The sequence below is a fragment of the Echeneis naucrates genome, chromosome 14 (assembly GCF_900963305.1).
Source record: "Echeneis naucrates chromosome 14, fEcheNa1.1, whole genome shotgun sequence".
Classification (NCBI taxonomy): domain Eukaryota; kingdom Metazoa; phylum Chordata; class Actinopteri; order Carangiformes; family Echeneidae; genus Echeneis; species Echeneis naucrates.
In genome coordinates this window covers 10,166,208-10,190,324 of record NC_042524.1, presented here as the reverse complement: position 1 = coordinate 10,190,324, position 24,117 = coordinate 10,166,208, and the positions used below count along the sequence as shown (strand labels likewise).

The following is a 24,117-nucleotide window of genomic DNA, read 5'->3' as shown; positions in this document are numbered from 1 at the left end:
TTAAATGACTGCCTTTACATGAGGCAGGTTTTGAATACATTTGTATTGTGATATTGATATTAACCTTTATACATGATGCCTCGCTGTGAGTGCTGACAGTAAATGAAAACGAGCCAAGCCATTTGAAGGACAATGCATTCAGCCTGCAGCTCCACTGCTTTCAGACGTCAGCCCATGTTGTGGCAACACTGCCAGTTGATCTGACTGCAGGTGGCTGTATCTGGTAAAACACAGGTGATCTTTTACTTTCAGAGACAGAGCGGAAACATCATGACAAACCGGTTGCTACTTAATTAAGAATCTTTAATTTAACTTGACAAGAAATTTTTTGTGCTTGTGATAATCAGAGCACCCTATGAATACATGGAGATTACCACATATATGTAAAATATAATATTGAACAACTAAAATACAAATATTGTGACTGTGAACACTGAAGCTTCAAGATATCACCGTTATACAACAAATGCTATCTAACGAGACAATTTATGTCAATTATATTAAAAAGGAAATTCACGATATGATGTAGTTTGAATGGTCTTTTTCAGCTCAGTTACACAATATGGCACATTTCATTATTTTTTCACACTACAGTGCGTGTTGTTTGCATCCTTTTCCCTTTTAGAGATTCAATAACATTTCAGCTGCTGCACAGACAAACTAGCAACACAACATTACGTCTGTGCATCAAGCTGAAATGCACTGATTTGTACGGGACACTGATTCTTTAAGGCTAAATCGTAGCGACTGGTGGATTGTTTTTTGCTCCAGTTTGTGAAGTATGCTGCTCTTGCTTCGCGTTTCATTTGCAGAAAGTACGCTCTTACTTTGAAGGAATTGCATCGGAAAGGAAGGGAAGCTGACATGCCGCTTTTATTCTGAAACAACCAGACCGGACGTTGTGTTGACGCTGCCTGCAGCTGAAGAAAAGAAGCTAGTTTGGCAGATATTTAAGGAATAAAGACCCTTTTTTACTAGATTAGCGAAAACCAAGGCCTTACAGCAGTTGTTTAAATGTCTGTCTGAGGTGTCACTGTCAGATATGAGCGTCACTTTGGACATAAGACTGAAAAGAGCAAACAAAGTTTATCATGAAGGGGTAAGTCAGCTAACACTAACCGCTCCTGTGCTCCGGTTAGCTAGCACGGTCACCGGTCTGTTTGTGTGTTTGTGTTTGTTTGTGTGTGTCGCCAAAGCAGTGTACCTACTGTAACTAAATAACTGACTAGTGGCTTTGTGAGGAGTCGGTGTCATGTGAGCACCTGACCAGCTGATGAGCTAACACACATCCCGGTCTCTCTGTTCCCACTCACTCTTACAGTTTTTTTTTCATTTCGGAAAGTGGAGGAAAAATGACAGTTTCTCCCCTTTTCACATCTGTATCACAAACATTACACCCTACAGCTCACTTCCCATTGTCACCGATTCTTCTCCCCTACTGCTAATATTTAGAAATACCAGGTCGCATCAGTCGTGTGTTTTCTGTCTGTTTGGTTTGTATTTTTTGTTTGTATGGCATCTTCTCTTCTGTTCCTGTTCTTTCTCCATATCTCTGCCTAAAGTGCCTCAATGTAACTGTTATATAAATTAAACTGATTTGATTTTGACATCAGGCATGCTCTCAGATTCATTTAGATACTTGGCATATGTTAGTTGATCTGGGATTTACCAAGGCATTGTGGTGAAGGTGATGGAAATGGGGTTCAAATGTAACAAATGCTTCTTGGGTTTCTGCAGCAGTGACCTTCAACCTCATCTGTGATCAAATTGGGGAAGTAAAGAATGAATCTATTATGAGGGCTGTGAAACCTGGGCATTTACAGCAGTGACCAGTACCTCAGGAGTGTGTGTTTGTGTGTAGGAAGTGGTGGCTGGGGTCATCGTGCTGGTGTGTAAGGAGACGCTGCAGCACCACGGCATCTCTCTGAGCATGGAGGGATTGGTGAACCTGCAGCTTAGCTCCAAGAGCGTTGGCGTCTTTGAGGCATTCTACAACTCTGTCAAGGTACAATTTTGATGAGTATTTGGCATGTAAACCATGACAAGAATGGCAAAAAGTCTCTCATTTCAGATGTGACAAGTTTCCATTGTATAAAAACTGATTTGTATAAAAGCACACACAATTATACACCCCCCCCCCCCCACCCCACCCCTCAAAAAAAAACAAAACTTTTTATTAGCAAATACAGAAATACAGAATTAGTTAGGGTAATGTATTTTTAAGATAATTAAATTTCAGCCTTATAAAGCCAAGGGAAGGTGAAGAGGTCTCCAGCCATCTACTCATAATTTGTGGCAAATGTATTATTGAAGGGCAATAAAGTATTTACCTCTCGGATACAAATGATAACTAGTTTAACTAAAGATTCTCTTAGTCCATTAACTAAACAGTGTATTGTTATGAATATTAATCAGACATTCCCATCACATTTTCCAGCCCATTCAGCTGATTAGCAGTAACATTGAAGTGGCCAAGGCAGGAAAGATCCCAGGAGGCAAAACTGAGATCCCTTTTGAATTCCCTCTGCTTGCAAAAACCAACAAAGTGCTGTATGAGACTTACCATGGTGTCTTTGTCAACATTCAGGTGAGTTTGAGTTTCTGTTTCATTGGATTTACTTGTGGAGACTGTAAGTGGACATTGGTTATCATGGATAGCTACAGATAACCATTTTCTACTCTGACATTAGCTTAGGACACTTAATTTCAATGCTGCCTTTCTCTCTTTGCACTGTGTGGATTCAAGCTTCACACACCTTTAAACATATCAGGAAAGCACATAAAAGGCGACAAACTAGAAGAAAACATTGTTTACTTAACAGTTGTGGCTCTGCGTGTACATTTAATACAAATTCATCCCCACTGTCACAGTTTAACATTGGTCATCAAATTCTACACAAGCAGCTTTCACATGAACTCAGAAGAACCAAACTAAATGGCAAAATAGAAGTGAACAGGTTCGGAGTGAAGGAACCTTTTGTTTGTATTATGGTTGAATTATTGTGAAAGATACATACATATAAAGATGTATGACGAAAGACTCATGTACAGAGGTATATAATATAGAGCTGATGCTCAGAAATTAATTTCTTCTGTTTAAATGGCCCTGTTTGTGTCTTCCCATCAGTACACTCTCCGCTGTGACATGAAGCGCTCCCTGCTGGCCAAAGACTTGAGCCGGAACTGTGAGTTCATTGTCCACTGTCAGGTGAGTGAAACATATGTGATTCAAATAAACAGTGATAGTGTAAATAAGTAGTTGAGACAGCTTTTTTGTTTGTCTTTTTTCTCAAAATAGTAGTTAATTAGTGTACAGTAACAAAGGAAGTGCTGGATTTGGCTTAAATGAACTCAGACTTATTATTATAGGCGAACCTTTCACTCAAAAGGGTTGAAATGTCCTGGTTACTGAGACCACATTATAGTGAAGGCTTCTGGTGTGTCTGCCAAACCTCACTGTCTTTCTGGCTGTATTTGAGAGCAGATGTAGTTCCAAAAAAAAAAGAAAAAGAAGTCACTCACTCCAGGTTTTTTGTACAAATGAAGAAAAAAAAAAACCTTGATGACACAGACAACTGTCAAATCTTCTGTAGTGTTGAAATGTTAAAAATCTGTTCCTCTGTTTGATTTTCAGCCACAGAAAGCTAAAGTTGCCCCAAATCCAGTCACCTTCACCATCACTCCAGACACTTTGCAGAACACGCGTGAGGTGAGAACATATCGCTTCCTGTTTTGTTGCTATTGCCATGATTTTGTATTTCTTACAGATGTACTGAGAGGAAAAACTCCCTTTCTCCCTTCAGAGGAGTTCACTGCCAAAGTTCCTAATTAGGGGCCATTTAGATGCCACCAATTGTGTGATCAGCCAGCCACTGACTGGAGAGGTGGTGGTGGAGAACTCAGATGTTCCCATCAAGAGCATTGAACTGCAGCTTGTGCGCGTAGAGACCTGTGGTGAGTTTGTGCGACTGGAACCACCCATTTCCAGCCAAGGCGCTGCAGGTTTTTTAAATGTCAGCTGTGTGCAGGTTGTGCTGAAGGCTACGCCAGAGATGCCACAGAGATCCAGAACATCCAGATAGGTGAAGGAGATGTCTGCCACGGCCTCTCTATTCCCATCTACATGGTCTTCCCCAGACTGTTCACCTGCCCCACACTGGAGACCACCAACTTTAAAGTTGGTCAGTAAAACCTTCCACTTTGTTTGAAATGTTTTCATTTATTCCTTTCTGCAGTTCTTTTCATGGCGTGCCTTATTCCCCCTGAGCTGCAACGCCGTTATTTCAGTACTGGTGAATCAGGGAAGCTTGATGAAACAGGTTGTCTATAAAGGTCAGGAATTAGTGAAAGGAATTATGCCATTATATTTCAAAGCACATTTCAGAATGTACTGTGACATTTGGCAAAGAATGAATGATAATGGACTTTTTGCAGCTGTACATTGCTGCTTAGAGCTCCATTAGTAATGTTGGCACTTAAAGGGTAACTGTCATTTGTCTCCCTGAGTCCATTTCATGGTCATAATATATAAATATTGGATCCTCAGAAGAATTTTGAGATGACTATCTTATTGTATGGGAACAAACTTTACCTGCAAAGACTATAACAGGGCACCAGCAGACTATAGCTAATGGTGCCAGTTGAATAATGGTCAGCACATAACCTCCTTTTGTTTGCTTCTGTTCTTCAGAGTTTGAAGTCAACATTGTGATCGTGCTTCACGATGATCATCTGATCACAGAGAACTTCCCGCTGAAGCTCAACAGAGTCTGAACCTTATTCTCACCCTGCAGGTCTGCTGACTTTAACCCTTTACACAACAAGCGTAACTGCTGATGATCCTGCTCTAGTTCTGTGGAAATCTGGACTGGTGTTCTGCTTCATGCACCAGCTCCTAACCTGGAAAATGCAAAAAGGCCCGGAGAGAGAATCACGTGACTTAAAGAGCCCAGTCAGATTTCAGATTTGCCTTCACATATGTATAATAGGGTAAGAGTGTCACATTCGTGTAGACTATAATGATCTTTGATGTGTCACTAAAAACTGCTTCTGCTTTCAGAGATTTAACTTTGACCATCTGATAAAAATCAGATCAAACATGAGTTTTTATTTCTTCAGGCCATAAATCAGCATCTCCTTGCACACCAACAATTAAATGATACTTAAAAAAAAGATTTCCATTAAGAAAAATTAAACAACATAAAAGCAGACTTTTGAATGATAAAGAATATGAGGATCAGGGTTGAGATATTAAGGGGCCTGTCGCCTTCTTCCAGGCAGCACAGGGAAATCATCAGGGAGCAGGGCGTGGTCTCTGCAGGTAGGGCAGGTGCTCTGCTCCTTCAGCCACGACCTTATACACTGAACACAAACAGAACGAAAGCAGCACATAAGACCAGCTGCAGTTGCCATCCACACACAGATTCTCCTCACAGGAATAAGATATAATGTTGGATATTATGACTTCAAAAAAAAAAAAAGCAAAGACAAATGTTTAAAAAAAAAAGTCAACAAAAAATAATGGCGTTTGAATTTGACAGCTTAAAATCAGTACTTTTACTGTTGCTATTATTCTTGGTTGAGCCTTAGTTGTTTGTTTCTGATGATGTAGATGAATTGATAGATTCCTCCCTTGACAGCCCATTCAAATGCCTGTTCTTACCCACCTCATTGTGGAAGCTGTGTCTGCACTCCAGCACGCACATATCATCTGGACTCATGTCATCGTGGCAGATGATGCAGGGATCCTCCATGTTGATCTGCAGTTAAGATACACAGCGCTTTGTGTCAGCGTAAGGAGGGTGAAATGATTTTTGAAAAATCTGCCAACATGCTTCATGTTTCCCTCAGGATGAAGAGTGACCTGTTTAGTTTAATTCAAACACCAACATCAGGTCAAACCTTTAATTCATTCAATACTTCGGTTCAGGACCAAAAACCTAAAACGAACCTGATGATGTTCCTGTTGTCCTCAGCTGTACTTTATGCTTTGAATTTATCAGGAATAGTTAGCATGTTACCATACAAACCACCAAATGTTGTCCAAAGCTAAATGGCTAGTTGTTTTTTTTTTTTTTTTTGGATACTTCTTTTTAATCACTTCCCAAGTGCCATTTATGATAAAGCTTACACTGCTTTTTTTTGTTTGCTGTAATTTTCTGTATTTTTAAATCTTAATATTGTTGATGCCTGTTCTGTTGATGTTGTGTAACACTGACCTATGATTAAAATTTGGAATTACCAAGTTGGACTATGCTTAATTGTAATGGGAAATATTAGATTTGGGAATTTTGCATCTACATGAAATGCTTCTTGAAGTGGCTGGTTGTCTTATAAATGCACACAACTAGCAGCCTAGAGAGGCACAGACAGCAGGTTTATCACATTGTTAAAGTGTTAAAATGTGTAATTCTCCTCCAGAGTCATGATCGACTGTTTTCTGCAGATTCATGTCAGTTAACATTTCCTGCTGCTTCAAGTCATACCCTTTGAATGAATTCCAGTGAGTTTTGTCCTGTGGGAGGATTTGGGACTTACTGCGTTGGGATGTGTGGGTCTCTGGGATACAACTGGCTGCCAGACTGGAACTGGGTTCACCAAAGGTGGAGTTGGACACTGAGCTGGACTTCTGCGTCCCACAACGCTGGATCTGACAGCATTAAGCTTCTCCTGAAAGACAAGAATAACATTTAGCTGTCAAGCTTCTGACAATCAACAGTGTCACTGTAGGTTATAATTGAGGAGCTCAGACGAGCTGTAAAATTGGCAGAAAATTGGCAGAAAATGAAGGCGTGTCTTCATTCAGGTACAGTAGACGTCTCAGTTCTGTGTGTCAATGCCTTGCTTAATTTAATGAAGAAACTGGTGGTTAATCTGGCCTAATTAGTCAGCGGTGGCCTTTTAAGGATTCAGGCAAAAACTTTGACAGAACCACACCTACCTGATGGTCCAGGATCCGTTGGGTCACTCCACTGACCACATCCTGCAATGCCATGTTGCCAAGGCTTCCACCACTTGATGAGCGAAACTCCTGAACGAACCTCATTAAGTCTGACCTGAACAAACACACGCACAGTTTACAGATTTGATTACCTACATTTGTTCTCCAAGTGAAAACGCCCAGTGCTGTGACGTTTACCTTAACTTCCAATATCAATATTTGTGAGTCAAAAAATTGGAAATGATAATTTTTTGAATTTCTTATAAAAAGACCAAGCCTAAACTTTTTGAGAAGTGGTTGCACCCTTGCATGTTTAAAATTTGTGTTACTTTGTATAGTCAGGGAAGATGGCGGACAGGCGCTCCATGGACTTGTCGAACACCGTGATGGGTGGAGGTTTGTGTTGTGTCTGAGCTGAGGCAGCCTGTGGCTCAGCTGCAGACTCATGGATGAGTGGGGGAGTTCTGTGTGGTGGCTGCACTGAAGACGGTGCTCTGGCTGGCGCAGAGAGCTGCAAAATTCACACAGACCAGGGAGAAGTTCACATGAATTAGTAGCACGTATCAGCTGCTTCTATTCACTTAGCTGGTGCGTTAAAATGACATCTGCAGTCTAAATCTTAAACCACTGACATGAAGTTGAATGCGACTATGAACATGGCGTCATGTCTAGAAACACATCAGTCGAGGTATTTGTTAGAGAGAAATTAAAGTGGCGTTCATCTGCTGAGACATCTTACTGTTGGTGCTGGAGCTTTAGGCTGGTTGTTGATGTTGACTGGAGGCATCTCACACCTCAACTTTGCTTGATCAATCTGTTCCTGGTACTGCGTCTGTGGACCATACAGAACAAAGACCTTAATAGGTCATGTTTTTTACTGATATTCTTAAAAAGAATGAAGCACGGTAAATAATCACACTGTGGTTAGGCTCACTGTTTGTACTGTTGCAGACATGAACTTCTGGAGTATAGTCACAAGTGACACTGTTGTTGCACAAATCAATCCTACTTTCTGATTAAGTACATTTAGCGTTCATACCAAAATTAAAATGTGTTCAAGCACTTTCTAAATAGTATAGAAAGAAGCTTTATCTGAAAATGGCACTTCTGTTAAACTGGGCCTTCTGTTCGGCATTTGTGCTGCATCAGTTGAAAAAAATTCAGCGGTGCTCTCTGGCTCCTTGGACAGGGACACACTGGGAATTCATTCTCACTGAAAAGCCTTTTGGTAACGCACTCATGTACCTCAGCAGTGGAGATTTTCTTTTCAATTTCCTGGACGTTGGCTCTGCAGCTGTTTCTAGTTATTTCCAGGTCTTGGTTTCGGAATCTGTAAAGATGAAGGAAATTGCACATAAATCTGATACCATCTGGACCGTCTTAGTTCACCCTGTTACAGGACTGAGCCTCTTACTTCTGTACTGCTTCATCCAGTTTGGTCAGCAGAGACTTGGCGTCTGCCAGTTCTCTGTACAGGCTGTACAGACCCTGATCCCGGCCACTCTCCATGACTGACAACTGCAGGAGCAAACCAATCACAGTTCAAATTCACGGTTTTTCATGTCTTTCTAAGAACAACTAGTGCTGTTTTAAAGGCAAAGTGTGGTCAAATGATGTAGATACATGTACTTTATTTATCCAAACAATGCAATGCAATGCAAACAATGACAACTCTTTTGGCTTGTGAGCGATATTACTTCCAAAAATATATATAGTTTAAAATGAGACAAACGTATTAAATGCAACTCTTTCAAGATGGCCCAGATGTAGAACTTACCTGAGCATTGTGAGACCTCCTGGTAGCCGAGGCAAATAAGTCCCTGCAGTGCTTGATCTCGTCCTCCAGACTCATTTTTTCAGCTGCTGACTGGTTGCTAAATGAACAAGGCAGAAGTCAACGCAAAATCAAGCATGGTTTTCGTTTTTGCTTCGTTATCAGCGCTCTCTCTCACTACTCACCCCAGCTCTAAGAAATCCCTAAATTTTGTGTCATAGCTGGCTTTCTTCTCTCTGATGTTTCGGACCAGACTATGTATACGGAAAAAAGATTTACAAATATATTACACCAGACGCAAAATTAAAAGTGTCCAGGTGATCCTTCCTCAGTGACTACAGTCTTACCTCCCCTGCTCCTCCACCAGCCCTTCGATCTCCAGCTTGAGGGACTTCAGCGTTTCCTGGTTGGCTTTCTTCTCCTTCTGGTCTTTCTTCACCTCCTCCTCCAGCTTCTGGTGGAACAACGCCAGCTCTTTGTTGGTCACCTTGACAGGAGAAAACCACCAACAACCGACACCTCATTTAGAGTCAGCTCACCTTTTATAAATCTGCTGTAAATGGACTGGTTATGGACCTACTTGGATGTTGACATTGATTTTGTGTATGTCTTCCTCGAGGGAGTCGATGTCTTCTTTGTGCTTCAAGTTGACTCTGTCGCAGCCGCCTATCATTTCCACAATCTGCTGCTCCAACTTCCTGTTGTCTTTCTCCTTTTTGTTCATGTCACCCTGGACAAACGCAGAGGGATGCAAGGGTCATGGGGGAATCAAAATCTGCTGAGTAACAGATTCTTGAAAGCCACCGATTTCACTTTAAAACTTTTTAAAGTCTGGGTTAAAAAGTTGTTGTGTGCGTGTGTGTGTGTTAGAGGTACAACAGTTAGAGATGCATGAAGGCACTTGGCTCACCTGGCAGCTTTCAAAACGTTCATGAAACTCAGTGTTCACTGCTACACTGCTCATGGTCTCTGGACATGTCTGAGAAAATGGCAATTTAAAGTTACAATCGATCACGCATTTACATATAGTTTATGTAGAAAATGTTTTGTTACAAACCTGTGCTGCTGCATGTTTCTTGAAAATGTTTTCCTCAGTTGTGAATGAAGTGGCACATCCTCCAAAAACTCCCTCATCAGACTCATAGACAAGTTCATCCCACAGCAAATACTCATTATTTGGAACGTAAGGGCCTAGTTCACCATCATCGTTACTCCAATTAGAGGATGGAAACTCTGCAGAAGCAATAACTGGCTGGCAGGGAAACTGATAAGGATTTGGGAAAATGTGATAGGCCTCAGTCTGTGTAGGTGGAAAAGTGTCCACATAGTTTGCATAGTTTGTGATAGGTGCTTCATACAAATCAGGAGAGGGAAAGTTTGTGTCAGGATCCAGAATGATGTCCAGGTCATCCAGGCTGGCTCCATGCTCTCCCTGCTGCAGGGAAACAGCATGCTTAGCCAGGCCAATAGACCTCCCCATCTTTATGAATCGAAGGGACTCCAGGAGGAAGGACTCGAAGCCGCCTGCTTCTTGGATTTTCAGCTGAGCCATATGGGGGAAGTTTTCAAGTTCGCCCACTAGTAGCGGGTCTTCGGCAACAAGGGGTCCATGCTCCTCCAAGATCTGGGCAAAGTAGCTGCCGCAGTAAAAGATAATAAAATATTCAACTTAAAATGAGACAATATTTACAAGGCACCTAATTATGTTGTAATATGAGTAGCAGAATTCTACATGTTGCAATTAAGTCTTTTTTTCTTTATTTCTCTTCTAAACCTTTTTATAATTTTTTTTTTATTGTCCTTCAACCTCAAGAAAGACACACTTGAAACTTCTAAGTGTCACATGACTGTATTGCAGTGGGTTATTAAATTTCAAATGCTATACATCAAAGTAGGAAGTATACACATTCTAGTGACTGATGACTGTGTACAAATCAGTCCAGGCCAACACAGCGGTGAATCATTCTAAGATTTGATACACATACATGTAGCTGTAGAAAACTTAGTCATCCAGTTTTTTCACACACTAGTCTTTGGTCCACCAGGTGCCCCTGGACAAAATCAGCCTGATGAGCTACCTGCTACCTGTATCACGGCTCACTGCTAAATGTTGTTACTTACTCATACAAACTCTCTTTTGTTGGATCAGGGTTGTTGTCCAAAATCTTTTTATATCGACTTCTGTGTCTGCTGCTGTTGTATTGGTCCTCAAAATCTGCCACTTGGTCTCGAAGGTGACTGGGTACACTGAATGAATCAACAGGGTGAAGGAATGATCTGTTGACAGAAAGCTCACTGTTATCAAAAGTTAAAATTAGAGGTACAATACAATGAGTGTATAAGTGTGGAGAAGCCAGCTTACAAAGAATCATCTTCAAAAATGTCTTGTTCCCACTCGTCTCTCGGCGTTGGACCTCTCATCCCAGACAAAACAAAAACGCCCTGAGCAGAAGAGAAGAGGAGACGTTACAGACTCACATTACAGAACCATATGCTCTTTTCAAGCAACAGTGACCAGTTTAACGTCCTACCTTTTGATTCTGTTTCTTTTTCCGACCTCTACTTTTACCCTTCATAGGAGAATTCTGGAAAGAAAACAAATGACACTGAACTTTGAAGGAAATTTTGGAAATGTGCTTATTCAGTTATGCAGCAAAATCTAATTTGCTGTTTCATAATGATATATATTTTTTTTAACCTGCCAAGCACCCCATTTTTTAGTTTTTTTACATTGTTTAAATAGATGAGATTTTATATAGTTATGATGTATTTGGAGTAATGTTATGGGGTTAAATTGAATTTCATAGATTTTTTATGGGAAAAAAGAGTAGTCAAAATATTGTCTGACCTGTAACCTATTAGGACCGAGAACTGGCATATATAATCACTTTTAGTAAAACTGCCCAGCTGCTGTAGTGATGCAATAATGCCTTGAAATATAATTACTCAAATACGTTGACCTAGACTGAGTTAAATGGCATAAATACTAACTAAGACTAACCAAGTGTAGTGTTTGGTGGTCAGCAACATTAGTCTCCAGGTAATGGGATATGCAGTTACGCACTAAATATTTTTGCTTTCATCATGACAATCTAATTATTGAGTGATTAAATAAAAGATTCTTTACAGATGTACTGCACTGAGCAAGAGTGTGAAATTTTTGACCGATCCCTTTGTATCACATCTCCTGACAACAAGCCCATACATAACAGTATAACTGTGGTAGCTAAGATAAAATATAGATGTTTGTAGATGTTTGAGGGATCTCAATTTAAGACGTATTAAGACTTTTGAGGACCTGTAGTTACACTGTCCTTGCCATGTCCCTCTGTGTCTTGTCTTAATGCTACCCCACAGCTTCCTAATTGTTGGAGATTTTTATTTTACACTAGAAATGTGAGAATTTATTATCAAACTATTAGAAAGGCAGTAAACAAGGGCATTTCCAAGTTATTCTTATTACCTGTAAATTGTAAACTATTCTAAACAATGATAAAATGCTCTTAGAGGGCTAAACACTTACATTTTCATTTTCATCTGACTTTTTTAAGACTGAAAATTGCCCATCTGAAAAACACAAAATTGTTAGTTCAATCATTAACTCGGGGCAAACACCAGCAGGAAATGGCCAGGCCATCAAATGAAAGTAAACATCCATACCCATCATATCAAAATATTGATCCAGTATAGAATGGCAGGAGAGATAGTCATCTCTATGCTCCTCCATAGTCCAGATGAAGAGTCTCATGTCATGTGGTGAGGCCTGTTTTAGGTAATCAGTCACACTCAAGCCAAGGCCTGAAAAAAGCTCCGGCTTTGTACCAAGCTTCTCTATAATCATTTCCTGCAACGGGCCAAAGTTGAGTAGAGGAGCCAGGTCCAGCTGCTCCAAGTCTCCTGCGTAACGTTCAACAAACAATTTGGCTGCGTTCAGACCTACAGGGGGAGAGAGCAAATGGTCAGACTTCCCGACCTCTCATGAATCTTTACACCTGACCACACAGTTTAATCTCACAGGTGTACCCTCCAGTTTTCACTGCATCTTATAACACTGAGGTTGGTCACAAAAAAAAAATTAAATATAAATAAATAAATAAATTGCACAGGCATTTTCAATGAGATGATGACTGCTGACCTGCATCGTTGAGCCTGCATGCCCATTTGTTGAGTTTGGAATTTATATCCAGACAGCTACTGAGCAACTGGATCAGTACACGAGCCCAAACTCGGTTCTTCCTCTCAAGCAGAAGTTCAACAGCCTGGCCAAGTGACTTGAGCTGCTCCCGCTCCCAGTTTAGCACCTTCTCTGCTAGCTGGTTACCCCTAGTGGAGTCCAGCTCCAGCCAGGGCCTCAGATTGGTAATCAGGACAGACACATGCAGGTTCGTCTCCTCTCTCAGTAGCTCCATGTTCTGGCTGATCTGCAGCAGAACTCGATCCCTGTACACCAACCAGGCTGACAGCAACAAAGGGAACAGCAATATACAGATTTCAGTCCCCCTGACTTTGAGTTCACTGTTTAAAAGATCTCTTCAGGCTGAGAATCCAGACAAAGCACTTAAGACAGGCTGGATAACTATGACAGAAACAGTACCTTTCTGTTCACTCTGAGATGCAGACGTTTCTTTCTGCTGCAGATTCTCATCGCTGATATCCTGTTTATCTTGAAAGGACTGCTTATGCTGCTTCCTCTTGAGCCGGCGTGCCTCCTTTGACTTTAACTTCTTCAGACTAAAATAAAAAAGGAGGTTATTTGGGAAAAATACCAGTCAGTCATAATTAGTGATAAAACCTCTTCGGCTGCAAGTTGAAATAAACTTAAAATCTTCCTCACATGCTTAATTCTTCAATGTAGAAATTTTCTACATTGAAGAACAAGCAAGTTGCCAGATGACTCTGTGTGGCTCGTCTTGACTGACATTAGACTGGGTCATTAGTTAGATTAGTTAACTCATGTAGCTCAAGCTCAGTGAGGCTGGTGTGTGCTACATGCTAATCAAGGTTGCCAGGATGGCTCGACAACAACACATGGGGCTTTGTGATAATGTTCCATCATCTGGAGGAAATGAAGAGTGGCGAGTAGTTCCACTGTGCTATGGCATGGTAATATTTTCAGTATGTTGGGTACACACATGTATTCTTACCAAACAGCTCGGGATAAATACATGTACAGCCCTAACCAGAACCTTCACTAATTCATTGGGCAAGTTTCGAGGTGTTCCCAATAAAAATACATTTTTACTCACTGCGAGTCAGTAGCATGAACTGTATTGGACTGCAGCCTCACCTTGTACATTTCTGATTCAGCTTTGGCTTCTTAGGGGTCTGTGCTTTGGGGATGGAAGCTTCAAACTGAAACGAGAGAGAAATCAGCTCAACATCAGTTCTAGCTTTACTGCACACAGTGAAGCTTAAATGTCTCTTAAACTTCAGAGAACCATCTCACCTTGCATTTCACAAGACCTGTTGGACCATAGATTTTGATGCTACAGATTTGGCCGACACAGTCAGGAGTCAAACATGGCTCTTGCAAGAAATCCTTCCAGATAAAAATAAACCAAAGGTAAACAGGATTAGACTGGGAACAGCGATTAACATCCAGCCCAGAAAAACAGAGCGAGTCATCTTTTAAGAATGCTGTGCCTTCAGTGTACCTTTTCATTCTTTTCAAAGAAGTTTGATGTCTTTAGGGTCTTCCAACACATGATGTGGTATTCAACTGTGCAGCTCTGACAGCAGCATATTTTAATGAAGCCCTGTTTAAAGACGCACATACAGTTAAAATGAATTTGTATAATTTGTTTTTGGACACCAAGGCGCTGTCTGGCTGGGGTTAACTGCTGCAACTTACCTTAAAATCCGGGTCAGTTAAGTAGATTTCAGTTTTCAAAGAGCTGTGGCATTTGTTGAGACGACAAATTGCATCAGGATTAGGAGGAAATTTGCAAAACTCTATAGCACACTCCAGAATTTCCTTAAAAGAAAAAAGAAAAACTGAGGATAAGCCTTGTATTTTATACTCCCGAATCGCAAACTGTAATCTTTGACAAATATATGAGGTGAACTTCAAAACATAAATCTAATATGTAATTTTACTTCCATTCTCATTAGATTTTAATAATTAAAATGTATAGGGAGAAAAAGATAACGTAAAAGACTGCATGTTAAAGCACTATGTAAAGTTGTTTGTAAGAAATGAACAGACCTACACTGACAACATACCTTGAAATTGTCAAGTTGTGTTTCTTTGACAATCTCTTTTGTTAAGGGCCAGGTGAGTTTACCAGGTGTTATTTGATTCTTGACCATCTGGAGGGAATCTGAAAATTGCTCCAGAGCAACTGCAAACCTGAGGGAAAAAAGCACGATGCATGATTTTAAGTTTGAGACTACAAAAAGAAATGAATCAGCAACACGACTGCTAAGACTGAACTGTACCTGTTCTCTTTGAGATACAACCTCCCGGCAGCATAGTAAACCAGACACTGAAATGTCCTCTCCTCAAATGATTTCATCTTCTCTATAAGTTTTTGTGCTTCTGAAAGCTCCTGTTTTACAAAACAAACACATGCAATGATTGCATTACTTTTTGTGTTGTATTACATTTAAATTAATAACTTATCCAATCCATCTGATAACACCTGGATTTAAAGCATAAAACCACAAACGTGAAATTAAATATGAGTACAGCATCATTGTTTTACCAATGGATACCTAATACAAAAGAAATAAGACCTGCATTTATAAAAATGTATCAGGACTATCCTCATTTTTGTTAAAACAAATTGTTCTATAGAGTGAAAACAAAAATAATGAATAATTTATTGTTAGTAGTCATAACTAACTTCTGTTGCTTTTCCAGAAATTACCTCAGACTGGCCTATTTCTGTCAGGGTGGAAACACGGCCGTACAACAACAACAGCAAGTCAACTGTGGAAAGACCAAGCTCCTGAAGAAGTGAAAGGAAAACAAAACATTTTTAAGTGTTAACATCTCACACAACAAACAAACAGCAGATCATTTAACACAAGATATATAAATGTTGACACATAAGTAACATAACTGAAGAGAACAACAAATTGGATCACTCACAAATGAAACATACAGTCTCAGGTTTATAACAAGTTTTGATGGATTCAAAAGTCCCCTGACTGATATACATTTATATAGACCAGTGATGTATTTATATGGATATATGTAAATATACACACACATCAAGTAATATTGTAGACCGTACAGAGATGGCAAACTTTAACACCCAATTCCACAAAGCTGACTCATGAGTCATCCAATGGCACTGAGCTCCTCAAGAATGACCCTGTGTTGCGTATGAGGCATAATCACCTTGGGTGTGGTGGTTTCCAACAGGGCCAGGGCCTGGCTGAAGGCCTGCTCTGCATTGCGGCTTCGGAGGTCGGCCAGAGCAGTATGTGCATCCTGCACCAGAGATCGCAGCTCTCTACACACAGCTGCTTTATTATCTGACACTTTCTTGTTCTGAAGAGGGGAAGCATAGTTGTAGGTCAGCCATTTAATTCACTGAAACCATCACGACTTAAAAGCTGTAATATCTCGAATATTCACATGCTCTGCTAGGCAATGCTCTAAAAATACAAACCAATAACACAGGGTTTTAACAACGTGTGAGAGTAACTCTTTTGGTATGTAGGACGAACCATAGCCTTAGTGAGTCAGTGCTTCTGGCTTTGTAATCCTAGGTGTGTCTCCAGAGTTGTGCTTATCGGACATTTTTATTTCTGTTTTTATTTATTTCCGTGCACTGGAAAGGCTTTTATAGTCTAATAAATGAAGATGGATGACAAAATATCAGTAAAGTGACACAAAGAGGGTTCCCAAGGAAAAATTATGCAATTGCATTATTTGATAGGTGAGCACATTCTTACGTCATTTTCAGACTGGATATCTCTGTTCTTTCTTTCCTTCTTCTTTGTTGTGGCTGTGTGCTCTGCTTTTCCATCGTTTGAAAACTCACTGGAAGCACAGAATTTTTAAATCAGCCTTAAATTCATAGAAACATCCATACCGTAGAACAACTGAACAAAAGAGCGACAATTCCCTTTTGTGGTTGAAACAATGGAGGAAAAGCCCCAGTTTGAACCGCTGTGTCCAATAAACACACACGAATGTCAAACTTGTCTCTCTCAACTGAGCACAATTTTATTTTAGTGGAGTAAAAAGATCTACAACAAGTAACTCTAACTTTCCTTTCCTCAAGATCTGTGCATTCATATGTGTAACTGCACTGGAGGTGTTGAGTATCTGCTATAGCTGCCAGCATTAAGATGCCTGAACACAGAACATCTGGAATGCTTTGGCATGTTGGCATCTGCCCTATTTCTCCATATCTACCATGAGCTCAGCTTTTTCTGAGCACACAATTTGTTCTTAAATGATAAAAGTTAGAATAATCATAAACAAATTATTCATACTGATTGCACTTTATCTCCACACTACCTCACATAAGTGTTTTATGTTACATTATGTTATTTCAAAATTTTCGTGTTATTTATGTGTGCCTTCTTTATGCTGAGAGTGTTAAAAATTTCGTTATGCTTGTTCATAATGACAACTTAAGACTCTTGAATGTTGAATTTAAACCCTGTATGAAAACTGGTTAAGTTAAAATGACTTCCTCTCACCTTTTCATGGGTTTAGGGTCTTTAGTGCGCTCCTTCATCTGTGCAATCCGTTCATTTTTCACTGTGGAGAGAATATGAATCGTGAAGAAATGCATCACTCCTTAGAACATATATACATGACAGATACGGAGACAGAAGTCGGCATGTACTCAAAAGGCACAACTAACGCAACTGATCCAGAGCCACCACGGAGCTGAACCCAGGTCATACACACAACACGTAATAATGGGAGGCATTAGTAGTTAAAAAAAAACTAACTCACCTGGTTGGTTCTGCATTTTATCTTCTGGCACCTGTCAGCACACAAATTCTAATAAACTTCACATTCATAAACTCATGAACTGCTTTATTAATCAGACCTCTCACCGATCATGAGTAAAATAATATAGATAAGATATTGGTTAATCTCCTTTTTGTAATTTCTAGAAGTCTTTCGTTGCTAATACGGCTGCTATCTGATTAATTAATCTTCAGGAAGCGCAACAAGGACAGTTTTGACTTACCTTGTTCTGCGGCATTTTTTTTGTGTCGAGACCAACCCTGAAAACACATGGCGTATCACATGAGCGCAACAGAGCCTCTTTGGCAACAACTATTGGTTCACAGGTTTGTTTGGTTTTCTTTTAATAGGTAGCACACACATACCTTTTGTTCTTACTCGTTGGCTGTGCCGCTAAAAGCAAAGCACAAAAACTTGTGTCTCAGTGAGTGAGGATTTCAGCAGGCAGGTAAACTTAAACATGTACACGTTATTATTTTGATGACCTTGCTTTTCTCAAAATGCATACCCTGCTTACTTTTCACTTCAAATTCTAAAAATGTAAATTCTGTAAATAATAAATAGTTTATAGTTTTTCCCCAAACTGCCATTTTCCCATGATTTTTCAGCTGAATATAACTGAGGACGTGGACACCCATGAGAGTAGAAACATTGTGGAAACATTACATTTGGGGGCATTTTAATGAAAATCTTTTATGCAATTTATTATTATTATCATATTTTTTTTTATTTGGAGTTCAAGAGAGTAAGGAAAATACCTTTGGGATCTGCCATGGAAGATGTGAATTTGAAGAATTGTTGTTCCAGATCTTTGAGTCCTTCATTGTCATTTTTACACAGAATCTGAGCCGACTTGTTGGCATCAATAGCCTTCCTGACTGCTCCCATCGAGAACAAAGCATCACAGTAGCGGTAGTGACCCTGCAAACAAACCATGCATCAAACTCTTAGTTCAAAACTATTATTTGCTTATCAGTGACAGACATTACAGTAACATTGTTCATTAATCACATGCATATAGAGTGTATTTGTATAGTTTCTATTTGTGACATCTGAGTTTATCAATGTACTATTAATGGTCTGTCTTAAAGCACGTTCACTTCAATAACAACCCTGTTATTTTCATAAAAATAAAATATTATTTTACAGGGGTATTTAACAGTGTTACAATTCATGTACAATACACGTTGACTGAACAGCAGTCAAATTTTCAGGCCTCTAGAAAAGTGTAGCTCTCAGCACCAGTACTGATACTGCTGCTTTACTTAGATATCCCTAACTTATCTCAGATCAGCCTGATTTTATCTCCTCAAATGCACAACTAACACGATGAGCAGACAATGATAAGTACCTTTGCCCAGACTGGCTTTATCAGCATGGCACGTTTTCCATCGCCAACTGCTTTTCTGCAAAATCAAACATTTTGATTTGTATTAAACATTTCTTAAACCTTGGGCCCTTGATGACCGCCACCATTAAAAACTAAAAAAGTCCCTCCTGTTCTTGTGCATGACTTATATTCATCAGTGAGCATTTATCAACAGGCATTAGCTTAGCCTTGAGGGTTTATGACACAAAGAGGCACAATGTAAAAACTTTACGTATACTTTATACATTTAAGATTGTAACATTTTCTTGATGCAAAAAAATAAAAATGTGAATGGTCTTTTTTTTTTTTATGTGAATATCACCCAATGCAGACAAGAGCAAACTGCAATGTAAATAGATAAAATGGATAAGTTGATTCTTTCACTACTATATTACTAATAATATTATCAGAATTAGAGGCACTTACAGCCACATCTCACATTTGATATAGCAAAGGGCTCTGTTTCCATAAATTAAGTGGTTGTCAGGCCTGCATAGAGAAGAAAGAAATGTTAGTTTGACTGCACAAATTCACAAATTTGTATACTGTAAAACTGGGAATGATCATTATGGTGAAGTTTGAAATTTCATTTAAAGTATCTCAGAGGTTACAAAAGAATAAAAAAAATTGTCAGAGTCAATTCAGATTTAATTTTAATGTTCATGAGAAAACAGGTCTTAAGAAATAATAAAATGTTGCTTACCAATATTTTATGGCTTTGGAATAAAACTTCACAGCTTCTTCATACCGTTGTTCACTGAATTTTTCATTTCCTTTTTTCTTCATTTCTTCACATTTCTTAATGAGAAACAAGACAAATATACTTAAATGTTTAGGGACACGTAAATTTTTTTTTTTTTATATGTTCATTTTAATTTTGATCCACGAACAACAGTAAGTTTTTTGTCTGCACTCAACAAACTGATGCATACAGGTTACATCAGCTACATGCTGTTGTGTCTTACTTCTATGTGATATTGGGATGGTTGAGCCATCAGTGCCTTCATTGTCTTCTCCAGTTTGGATCCCATGTCCTGAACATACTTTGCAACTGATAGAAAGCAAAAGAAGAGTGTGTGTGTTACACAATTTTTTTTACAAATTCACAAATTTTAAAGAAATTCTCTTCAGATGAATTATTGTGGACTACAAGAAACAGAAAATGTATCCATCAGGTAAGCACTGGCAAACGGTCTGTGTGAACTGTGCTGTGACTCCGTCTTACACTCAGTGAAGATGAGATGCAGAGCTGTGTAGCAGGTGTGTGCATGACCGAGCTCCATGACACAGCTGCGAATAGCAGGTTCTCCTGTTCGCTCCAACCAGCGAAGTGCATCATCCAACACCCCGTGAGACCGCTGGGGAATGGCAGAGTCACACAAAAGTCAAAGCAAAAACACTTTTACTATGTGTATTTACTAATGCACATTGGTATTGAGTCACCTTCATGATGTTTTGGGAGGTCTGAAGTTTTGATGCATTGCAATTTTAAATCCACGTATTATTATAATTTGTAATAGTTTTTTAAACATGGTGAATATTGACAGGGGAAGAAGGTTGCGGATTCAATTCCTGGCCTGGGGCCTTCCTGTGCAGAGTTAGCATGGTCGCCCTGTGCCTGCATGGGTTTCCTCCCACAGTCCAAAGACATCATGTTTGGGTTAATTGGTGACTCTAAATTCTCTGTAGAGCTGAGTGTGATTGTTTGTAGTTGTTTGTCTCTGTCTGTCGGCCCTGCGATGGACTGGCGACCTGTCCAGGGTGGACCCTACCCTTTATTGCGACTACTAAGTGGCAGAGAGGTGGACAAGAAACGGAAGGAGAGAGCTGCAATAACATGGGATGTGCACCAACCACTCAACCACCTGCACTGTCAATGCCCCTCAGTAAGACTTACCAAGTTAAACATGTTGCTTAATGAGAAAATATGCTTTGTTTGGTTCCTTTCCACCTGAAACAAAGAAAACGCAGTTTAGCTCAAAAATTGTAAAATGTTAACTGCATCAATATCTACAACAGCTAGCACACTGAAAGTTTCGGGTTTTCCAGTATTGTACTGAAAATCCCAAGATGTGCTCAGCAGAATTGATTGATCAAAATGCTTCATTGTTGAACATAATGAACTGCCCATTTGTTTTCTCAATAAAGTAAAAAGTACAACAAAAATACTTGAGTTATTTGTCTCTTGCAGTCAAAGAGTAAAAATGTTTACAATAAAGCCAAACTACAACAAACTGATTTACAATATTGATCGGTTGATAGCCAGCCTGTAAATTTAACAACACAATATCAAATACTTTAGATTGAATCACTACATCGTCAACTTACACTTCCTCTCTCCATGGCTCTGAGGATGGCTTCTAATATTTCTATCTTGTGCAGCTGCTTCATACTTATATTGTCACTGTTCCTAAAAGTGAGAAATTACAACCTCCTTTAGCACTCGAAGCATTAAAGATGCAGGTGTTATTAATTGGGAGGCTACGACTGATTAAGATCATAATTGTACTTACTTGAACTTGATCAGACCTATTTCTACTGCCCAATTAGCAGTAGTGCTGGAGACGTCAGGCTGCAGCAGAATGGGAAGCCAGAAGGCACAAATTTTCATCCGCTGTCCAGCTTCTCTTTTGGTGTCAGCACTGATTTTTAGCCATTGATCATATACCTCCTCTAAAGAGAGAGAGAAGAAAAAACATAGCTAAAACATACTTGGTTTCAACCAGCTGAGAGCAGCAGATTTTATCATTTTTAAAACTGCAAATATTATAACATGGCCTATTATTTTCTCTTTTTATTTATTTATTTACTTGCTTAGTTGCATTTCACTGTGGTTTCTTTACAATTTCACATAAACCTTTTATGACTCAATTGTTCCTTACCTGATGGTCGGAGCGCAATAACTGTGTCATATCTCTGAGTGGCCAAAAGGGAAAAAAAGGCAGGTTCAGTGACACACAGAAATCAACAAGTGGCCCAATATTTAATAACAGTTTTGAGTATTCATTGACAACTCACTACATGTGACCGGTGCCTGGAGTCTTCCCAGCAACAGTCAGCATCAGAATCGGAACCCGACATTTTGTCCAACTCTGTAAGAGAGTTTGTGTAAATCACGAAAAATCCATTTACATGCAAGAAATATCATGCATCTGTGTGATGACACACTGATTTGAAAGGTCAGCACTGAGGTACCATTCGAAAACAAATAAACAGACCACAGTTGTTACTGTTTGCTGATTACTGTTAGACACCAAACCACCATAACCGATTGTGTAATACTACGAGGAAAGATGTTACATCTATAAAAAACTATCAAAGTCTTGGGAAGGTGTTCTGTTTTTTACATTACAAAGCTGTAATTCTGGAAACGTGAGTTCCTGGAAACGTGAGTACTCCATCACAAAACAGCAAAATAAGAGCTATTTCGCAGCTTTTTGCCCTTGTGAAAAATTGTGAAAACAGTGTCTTAGTGAAGTGAGTGCCTGTTTTCCCTTTCCAGCAATGACACCTGTGTGAACAAAGTCAAAGGAAATGTTAAACGGAGACTCCACCCTCAACCAAGCTGCACGTTTCCTGATCATTTCATATCTTTTTCCCCCCGAAGGATGCAAGACAAATAAATATATATAAAAATATGGACAGATAGATAATACAACAAACAATTGTTTCCCACACATACATTGATTTAGCATTTAAAAAAACAGAAACAGTTAATGACACATTTCATGAACACACCCTATGTGGTATCCTTATTTAAGTTCCGCCTACATGTCCCCCCCCTTTTTTTAAATATCTTTAATATCGATCTATACTGTTATGTTGAATATTGTATGAAAAAAAATATGAATGGCTCTCTTTTAAACTCGCTCCGAGCCCGCGTGCTTCGTCGGAAACACACCGGGTTTGTTTGACTGGTGGATCTTACGCACGACTCAGGTTTGACCGAAGGGATGGCCGATAACACGAATACAACTCAACTGTGAACGCCACAGGACGGCGTGATGGAGTTAATAGTGTTATCCGTGTCCTCTCCAAGTATCTCAAAGTGCCGCTCGTCTAAACAAACCGATCAGAGTGTGAAGGTACGACGACGTTAGCATCTTAGCATAGCTGCTAATACTCGTAGCATTAAAACGCAGCCCGACAAAAGTTAACACATATAAGTCCTGTCGTCGGAGAGCCACCCGACTGTCTGTCGGACACATCATGTCGGACACACTGCCTGTATTTCTCACATTTCCACACTACGTGGCACAGGTTCTGTGGCTTTTGAACAGCGCCATGACTCTCTGCTCCTACTTTGTTTCAGCAGCGGACCTCGGCCCGTGGCGGTGTGAGCCGGCTCAGGGCTTCAAACGTGACAGAAATGGACGACGATGAGGAAAAACTCACGCCGTGTCACAGATTATCAGCGTTTTCTGGGCTGAGGCTGCTCGTCCTCTTCATAGTAATGTGCGGAAGTCCGGACTGGGGTGATGCCGTCAGTGTTTACTCTGTTTACTGTGTTCAGTGGCGCTTCACCGCCGCCGTGTGGTCACTGATAATACTACTAATGCTACTACGACATTTACTGTTGCTACTGCTAATATTACTGCTATTACTGCTGCTAACAACTACTAATACTGTCACTGCTGGTACAGAAACTACTATTCCTATTACTTCCACTGATATTTCTACTTTGTGTATTGTACTATTTACTCTGGGTACAACCAGGTATCACCATAATGTGACTGAGGTTTTTCACCACTTTCCAATTCCTGTTGCTCTAACTTTCCTTTTATTTCTATATAATCACTTTCTATTCCTCTTTCCCTCACAATCCATCTTTAAACTCATTCTTTTCATTTCTGCTAAATTGTGGTCTTATCTTGACTTCTCTGCAAAGGAATATAAATGCGATGATGATGTGTGGTTGTCATCCCAACCATTTTTGCTGGTTAATTTCCTGAATTCCAATATACACTGAGTGTATGGGAAACTTTTAGTATGAGCCTTGATTGGATTTTAATATGATGATTAAATAATTTTAATATTTATTATTAGATAAGAGAAAAGATGCTGAGAGTGCTGAGAAAGAGCCTGGTTAACAT

The 24,117-nt window shown here is 39.6% G+C and overlaps 2 protein-coding genes across 8 annotated transcripts; one reads left to right on the top strand and one right to left on the bottom strand.

Annotated features, from left to right (window-relative positions):
• The first annotated feature begins 4 nt into the window (after nucleotides 1–4).
• On the top strand, nucleotides 5–5,523 carry vps26c (VPS26 endosomal protein sorting factor C). Of its 4 annotated transcripts, XM_029518635.1 has the most exons (8): nucleotides 5–1,099; nucleotides 1,862–2,005; nucleotides 2,438–2,587; nucleotides 3,128–3,208; nucleotides 3,635–3,709; nucleotides 3,804–3,954; nucleotides 4,029–4,181; nucleotides 4,691–5,523. In XM_029518635.1, the coding sequence occupies exons 1-8, from the start codon at nucleotides 1,043–1,045 to the stop codon at nucleotides 4,771–4,773; spliced, it is 894 nt and encodes a 297-aa protein (XP_029374495.1). In that variant the 5' UTR covers nucleotides 5–1,042; the 3' UTR covers nucleotides 4,774–5,523. The 4 variants fall into 4 exon arrangements, with proteins under 4 accessions (XP_029374495.1, XP_029374497.1, XP_029374496.1 ...); XM_029518637.1 differs by lacking the exon at nucleotides 1,862–2,005; XM_029518636.1 differs by lacking the exon at nucleotides 3,128–3,208.
• Nucleotides 5,088–23,518, bottom strand: ttc3 (tetratricopeptide repeat domain 3). 4 transcript variants are annotated; one of them, XM_029518629.1, is made up of 46 exons: nucleotides 23,420–23,518; nucleotides 22,043–22,116; nucleotides 21,907–21,940; nucleotides 21,538–21,697; nucleotides 21,353–21,434; nucleotides 20,922–20,975; nucleotides 20,250–20,382; nucleotides 19,990–20,075; nucleotides 19,728–19,822; nucleotides 19,451–19,513; nucleotides 19,007–19,061; nucleotides 18,414–18,576; nucleotides 18,021–18,048; nucleotides 17,879–17,915; nucleotides 17,638–17,668; nucleotides 17,376–17,436; nucleotides 16,620–16,707; nucleotides 16,060–16,212; nucleotides 15,584–15,664; nucleotides 15,153–15,262; nucleotides 14,937–15,063; nucleotides 14,566–14,688; nucleotides 14,369–14,470; nucleotides 14,161–14,253; nucleotides 14,002–14,066; nucleotides 13,309–13,445; nucleotides 12,850–13,170; nucleotides 12,375–12,650; nucleotides 12,238–12,281; nucleotides 11,246–11,299; nucleotides 11,077–11,156; nucleotides 10,836–10,991; nucleotides 9,772–10,351; nucleotides 9,625–9,693; nucleotides 9,295–9,444; nucleotides 9,062–9,201; nucleotides 8,900–8,968; nucleotides 8,718–8,814; nucleotides 8,355–8,458; nucleotides 8,186–8,270; nucleotides 7,680–7,772; nucleotides 7,270–7,451; nucleotides 6,941–7,055; nucleotides 6,538–6,669; nucleotides 5,667–5,759; nucleotides 5,088–5,361 (listed from the first exon to the last, which is right to left on the bottom strand). In XM_029518629.1, the coding sequence occupies exons 2-46, from the start codon at nucleotides 22,103–22,105 to the stop codon at nucleotides 5,251–5,253; spliced, it is 5,175 nt and encodes a 1,724-aa protein (XP_029374489.1). In that variant the 5' UTR covers nucleotides 22,106–22,116; nucleotides 23,420–23,518; the 3' UTR covers nucleotides 5,088–5,250. The 4 variants fall into 4 exon arrangements, with proteins under 4 accessions (XP_029374489.1, XP_029374491.1, XP_029374492.1 ...); XM_029518631.1 differs by having other exon boundaries at nucleotides 23,327–23,460; XM_029518632.1 differs by lacking the exon at nucleotides 23,420–23,518 and adding an exon at nucleotides 23,263–23,288.
• Nucleotides 23,519–24,117: the final 599 nt, after the last annotated feature.

What these genes read in the sequence shown, in the direction of transcription:
- vps26c (XM_029518635.1), top strand. Translation starts at nt 1,043, where the DNA reads ATGAGCGTCACTTTGGACATAAGACTGAAAAGAGCAAACAAAGTTTAT. An exon ending in GTGTCTTTGTCAACATTCAG is followed by an intron (nt 2,588 to 3,127) that starts GTGAGTTTGAGT and finishes TCTTCCCATCAG; the next exon opens with TACACTCTCCGCTGTGACAT. An exon ending in AGTTCATTGTCCACTGTCAG is followed by an intron (nt 3,209 to 3,634) that starts GTGAGTGAAACA and finishes TTTGATTTTCAG; the next exon opens with CCACAGAAAGCTAAAGTTGC.
- ttc3 (XM_029518629.1), bottom strand. Translation starts at nt 22,105, where the DNA reads ATGTCGGGTTCCGATTCTGATGCTGACTGTTGCTGGGAAGACTCCAGG. An exon ending in TGGAAACCACCACACCCAAG is followed by an intron (nt 15,665 to 16,059) that starts GTGATTATGCCT and finishes TCACTTCTTCAG; the next exon opens with GAGCTTGGTCTTTCCACAGT. An exon ending in TAACTGACCCGGATTTTAAG is followed by an intron (nt 14,471 to 14,565) that starts GTAAGTTGCAGC and finishes GTCTTTAAACAG; the next exon opens with GGCTTCATTAAAATATGCTG.